General features: G+C 46.0%; 1 protein-coding gene across 1 annotated transcript; it reads right to left on the reverse strand.

Annotated features, from left to right (window-relative positions):
• Positions 1–1287: 1287 nt before the first annotated feature.
• On the reverse strand, positions 1288–4176 carry K441DRAFT_694956 (HET-domain-containing protein). The gene is made up of 3 exons (XM_067652771.1): positions 3587–4176; positions 2367–3485; positions 1288–2323 (listed from the first exon to the last, which is right to left on the reverse strand). Exons 1-3 carry the CDS (start codon positions 4137–4139, stop codon positions 1434–1436), a joined length of 2562 nt encoding a protein of 853 aa, XP_067505938.1. The 5' UTR covers positions 4140–4176; the 3' UTR covers positions 1288–1433.
• Positions 4177–5974: the final 1798 nt, after the last annotated feature.

The raw sequence follows: 5974 nt of genomic DNA on the forward strand, positions 1-5974 counted from the left end.
TAGTTACAAGATTAAATATAAGACCCTATAATAAATTAAATAAAGCACTAAACGCCTATCCCCCCCCTAGTGACGTCCTATAAGAGTTAGACCGTGCGCGAACACTATAATTAAAAGTACGCTATATAGCTACAGAGCCTTAACCCTATTAACTCTATTGGCCAGCCCTTATCGATAATAGTAGGACGAAATGCACTAGGGGAAGGGATAGAGAATTTTAAGACGCGTATACTTAGCGTTAGAGACCAATTAAATATTATAGAATAATTGCATATTTAATTTAGTATACTTAGCGTAAGAAGAAGGTTAGCGACTAAATAGAGCCGTAATTATAATATATACTAACTTTTTCTTCATATAATAAGAATAGGATAGTATAACTTTACTAAGTAATAATATAGTGGTTACTAGCTAGTTATAATAATTAGATAAGGAGTATTTAATAGGAGGTATTAGGAATAATAAAGGTCATTAAATTAAAAATAGGAATGCTATACCTCTAATTAATAACTTAGAGATAGGAGATATTTTTAAGGATAAAGATAGAGAGGGGGGGGGATAGTATTACGGACCTTATATTAGCAGTAGTGCGACTACTAAGAGAGGATATAAATAGGTTAGTTAAGATAGTATATAAGGCGCTAGAACCGATTAAGCTATAAAATAAGGGGTAGCCGAGTTATATAATATATTATATTATAAGTTTAGAATATAAAAACGTAGAAATATAAGAACGTAGGTAATATGCTAACGTACTAACGTGTTAACGTACTTAGTATATTTCTTAGGAGTTAGATTATATATTTAAAGGACTATAGTCCCTACCTTAGATAGTTCTTTTCTTTATAGTAAATCTTAAAATATAATTAGAGTTAATCTATTAGGTAACTACTTCGCTTAATTATATTTATATTATTAACTATTCTATACCTATATACCTAGCCTATTAGTAAGTCCACCATAGTATTTCCTATAAGGCTTCGTTATAGATAATCTCTTTATTAAGTATTAATTTATATATAATTAAGAGAATTTATACATTTGGAGCTTAGCGGGCGATGCTACCATATTAGGATAAGCTAAAAGCCCCCCTACTAACGCTGTAACGGTACTTAAGACCTATACCTTTATAAAGGGGTTGATTAAAGTATATTCAAGTCCTGACATGCCTTTGGTTTGTTAATATTGGCAGAATTTGACCGCCTACTTAATGTGGCTAGATGCCGCAAGGGCACTTGCTAGCGTTTGGCCAATTTCGCAAGTTTCTACGGTAGCATGCGTTACGCCCTGGCAACGTATTAGGTAAGGAGTGCCGGTGTCCCGTGACACTCAGCTTTACCTTAGGTCTGGGTTACGAAAGAGCCAACGATTTCTCGGATAACAATTCACAATATATAAGAAAATACGGTGTTTGGGGGATAGGTGACCGGTACTCAAATCAGCGTCACTTCTGCTTCGATACCGCCTGTCTGATCCCAAGCCTCCTCGAGTATCCAAGCTATGCCAAGACGCCGCCATACGTTCGCTAGCATTGCGTCTAGCCCCGTTCCAACGAGCTGTAATCCAAGACATTGTACCCAACCTCCACCACGACATACGCCGAGAAACAGCAGAGAAGGCATCTGCTCATTAGAGAGGTTAGCCAGCTCTTCTACCCTAGGCACGGCCAGCTCGCCATCAACGTCAGGTGCCCAGAAGCCGATAGGCGTCTTATTGACCATTGTAGCAACGACATATTTGTTATGTTGGTCATCGACAAAAGCCCGATGTTGCTCATTCGTTCTGGGATCCTGCTTATACAGCTCCGTCATACGACGGTATGCAGCAGGCATACTGGTGAGAACATCCGCATGAATGATGTGCCTCAATCTACTATGAGGTATTATGCCGATTATGGGCTCATCTTCGTCGATCATTGTTTTTGGCCCGTATATCTCTTCTTCCAAGTCGCTTGCGATTCGCCAGGTACGTGTAGCACGATCATCTGTCGGGTCTAGTGCAGCCGATACAAGGTCTGGTTCAGCTAACTTAGGGTATTGAGGTATTGCCGTGTATTCAGGGTTCGGTAGAGCAGCAACGTGTTCTGGACCCTCAGGTAAGTCTTCACTTGAATGAACGCCTCGCAGGGCAGGAATGCCGGGCTTAAGATGTCCTCGGATTCGAAGGCGAGGAAGATTCTTGTGCTCGTTGCTGGGGGTTGCTGTTATCTCAGCATCGCGCATTTCGATCTCCTGCACCAAGACCTGGTCGTGCAGTACATCGTTGTAAGAATCGGTAAGATATTGAATGTGGCCCTCTATTTGTAGCCAGGACCAGGAAGGAGCTACCCATTAATCACCTGCATATCTGTGGAATAGGACACTTACCTGATAGGGTTGTGTTTCGCTTACCATTTGGCCCGTGAGTAAGTCTTGCGCTCTGCTTAAGACTGGTCCTAGGGTAGCTGGCGCTGTATACTGACCATAAGAGATCATGCGCTAGCCAACGATTCCAAAGCCCGAATGAGCAGATATCTTCAGTAGCTCGCTGCAGTTCCGTGACGATACCAAGAATTGCAACCCATTTGTCGGTTGGCACGGTTAGCTGTCGACGTGAGTAGTCTTCCACCATGAGATACCACGCCCTATGCAAGTAGTTGCTGGTTTTTGGTTGGTCGATCGGCAGCAGACCGCCGATGCCATATTTGAGTGTCGAGACGTAGTGCGCATCGTCGTCCAACGCATTGTCCAAAGTGTACGGCAAATCCTCACTAGCCTCTGTACTGAGGCACTCGAAATAGACCTGATCCTTAGTGAAGTTGAGCACCCGCCCGGATAAAATCTGCTCTTGCAAGACCCATGCACGAGTGTCCAACGGACCTCTTACGCGGCGAATATCTCCGCCACACCGAAAGTGAGGACTTGTCGCGTATAGACATCCTAACTCGCCAGCAAACATATCTTTCCTTAATGGTAAGTGGAGTTTGCATGGCTTTATTTTGGTTGGATTCCGTGCAAAGAACAAGCCTGACGTCGCATCTTCAGTATCAGTTGCAGCGATAGTCATGAAAGCTTGACGATATATCGCTCCCATGAGAGCAGATTGCTGTTTCCAATCATCCTGGGAGTCTTGGAGAATGCACAATGAGTCGATCCACAGATATCTAATATCAAGGCTCCATGTCACATAGATCGCTTCACGAAATGTTTGCGATAGTGAAGTCAATGATATGCCGGCCACTCTCTCGGGTAAAGTCTTGGTGGTAGTTGTCAGTGGATTGGTCTTACCCCATCGATGGCTCAATGCTATATACCGATCTTTCTCTTCCGTCTTGGAAATATGAAGGCGCACACCCTCACTTTTCATATATCCAACATCGAGGACGCGGGATGGGAGCTGGCCGGCAGCATCCGAATACCGAAGACAGGCGGGATGATGAGCCGAGCAACTGTTCAGCCAGGCGATGATGAGGTACATATTAGCGAAGGAACCAGTGTTATCATCTACTAGGCTTTGACAAGTAGGTTCCAGACCATAATAGAGTGCTTGAGAAATGTGATCTGTCCATGTTTGAGCCGGTAATGTTGATGAATCGGACCGAACTTACCTGGAATTAAAATGCAGTGTACCTCAGCTCGATAGTAGGGCTGCCGCACGGCATAGAAAACGTCTGCAGTCAGAGTCCGTCCACGATAAAAGTACATGCGACCTGTATTGTGAACGACAATCCCCGTCACAGGTCCTAGCTTGCCTATTGGTCCGTTGGATATGTCCTCCAGCTTTTCAAGCCCTTCCTCGAGACCATTCCCTGCCTCCAACCATATACAGTGGTCAACATCATGGACGTCAGGACCCCTATAGCCCGCAGAGCGCAGACTCAATGGCTCGATCGAAATCTGAATGGCATTATTCCTGTGATTATGTGATTGCTGCACGCACTGTAGCCATATCTGCCGGTCAGGCAGGTCAGCATCGCCTGGTGTTCGGTTGCATCTGAGTAATGCCGCCTCGAAAAATTGACAGAGGTGACAGCCTCTCTCCGCTGACTGATGAAGCTCGGAACCTGAAGAATAATGTGCATACTTCGCATTGTACCATAGCTGCTTTGCTGTAAGATTACAGGTGGTGAATTTTGCACAAAGCTCGCAAAGCTGAGACATAATGGAGGCCCAGCAGCTGACGGACGCCTATTGTGTTGTTGACTTGAATTTAGTAATATGTCGAAGGCGCGGGGAATGATTAGCTCGCAGTACATATATCAGGCTAGAGCCCTTCAACCTATGTGCATACACTTCGGCTTTGCGACGCGCGGGCTAGATCGAGATCCAAAGTTTTGGCCCATGCCGATTTAACTTTCACGATTGGTGGGTCGCTCGCGTGAAGGATCAGCTGATTATTGCTCGCCTAATAAGCGAAAAGTACCAAGTTATCTCCGCGGGAATCGCGGGGTGCGTGGTCACGGAAAAGTTGAACGTGGTCACCGATGGGGTCGGCGAAAGTTAAGCGTGGTCACCAATGGAACCGCCGGCAAAAGGTCAGCGTGGTCACACTTTTGCCCATATAGAATACGTATTAGTAGCCACATTTAAATTAAATGACTATATAAACCAAAATATCTAGAGTATATGCTAAGTATATATACGTAGATATATAGATATATAAATATACGTATATATATACGCGTATTTATACATACCTCGCTATACTAATAGTAAGCAAAAACTATACTAAAGCAAACAAGAGTATAGTAGGGTGGCTAAACGGCCTACTGGTTAGTATAAATAACTATATACTACATCAGCATTTTGTTGGGGTGCCAAGATCCTGGAGGCCTCCTGACAGGATTTTGATTTTCCTGATCGTCCTGATCGTCCTGACAGGCTCCTGGCAGGCTCCTGGTAGTATTTAATTTTCCTGATCGTCCTGACAGGCTCCTGACAGGACCCTACCATCCTGATGCGTTCCTGATGCGTTCCTGACAGGACCCTATTATCCTAATGCGTTCCTAACAGGACTCTTTCATCCTAATGCGTTCCTGACAGGACTCTATTATCCTAATGCGTTCCTAACAGGACTATTATCGTGATGCGTTCCTGACAGGAACGCCCCCCCTAAGCGACGCCCCCCACGAAGCTCTACACGAAGCTCTGCACGAAGCTCTGCACGAAGCTCTACACGAAGCTTTGCACGAGGCTCTACACGAAGCTCTACACGAGGCTCTACACGAGGCTCTACACGAGGCTCTACACGAGGCTCTGCACGAAGCTCTACACGAGGCTCTGCACGAAGCTCTACACGAGGCTCTGCACGAAGCTCTACACGAGGCTCTGCACGAAGCTCTACACGAGGCTCTGCACGAAGCTCTACACGAGGCTCTGCACGAGGCTCTACACGAGGCTCTACACGAAACTCTACACGAAGCTCTACACGAAGCTCTACGCATAGAGGCTCTGCACGAGGCTCTGCGCGAAGCTCTACGTACGGAGGCTCTACACGAAGCTCTGCACAAAGGTCTACACGAAGCGACACACATTACTATCGGGTCCCCGCTATATTCCTGATAGCCTCTACACGTGCCTCTGCCAAGTATGTCCCCTATGTAGCCACCTTATTTTTTTTACCCTTCCTTCCTTACATCCTCCCTACCTAGGGAGGCACCAGAACGGGAGCTAGCAGAGGACCGTCACCAGAACCAGACGACCGTCGCCAGAACCAGACGACCGTCCCCGAACTGACGACCGCTGCCAGAACGAGACGGCCGTCCCCAGAACTGACGACTGTCGCCAGAACAGATGGCCGTCGCCAGAACAGATGGCTGTCGCCAGAACAGATGACCGTCGCTAGAACAGACGGCCGTCGCTAGAACAGATAACCGTCGCTAGAACCAGACGACCGTTACTAGAACTAGACGACCGTCACTAGAACTAGACGACCGTCGTTAGAACCAGATGACTGTTGCTAGAACCAGACAACGACCGTTTAAACGACCAGCTAG

Source organism: Cenococcum geophilum (genome assembly GCF_001692895.1).
Source record: "Cenococcum geophilum 1.58 unplaced genomic scaffold K441scaffold_13, whole genome shotgun sequence".
In the NCBI taxonomy this organism is placed as follows: domain Eukaryota; kingdom Fungi; phylum Ascomycota; class Dothideomycetes; order Gloniales; family Gloniaceae; genus Cenococcum; species Cenococcum geophilum.

Excerpts from the sequence above, each read along its gene's own strand:
- K441DRAFT_694956 (XM_067652771.1), bottom strand. The coding sequence starts at position 4,139 with ATGTCTCAGCTTTGCGAGCTTTGTGCAAAATTCACCACCTGTAATCTT. Across the intron at positions 3,486-3,586 it reads ACACTGCATTTTAATTCCAG|TAGATGATAACACTGGTTCC; the intron begins GTAAGTTCGGTC and ends GTCAAAGCCTAG. Across the intron at positions 2,324-2,366 it reads GCGAAACACAACCCTATCAG|CTCCTTCCTGGTCCTGGCTA; the intron begins GTAAGTGTCCTA and ends ATTAATGGGTAG.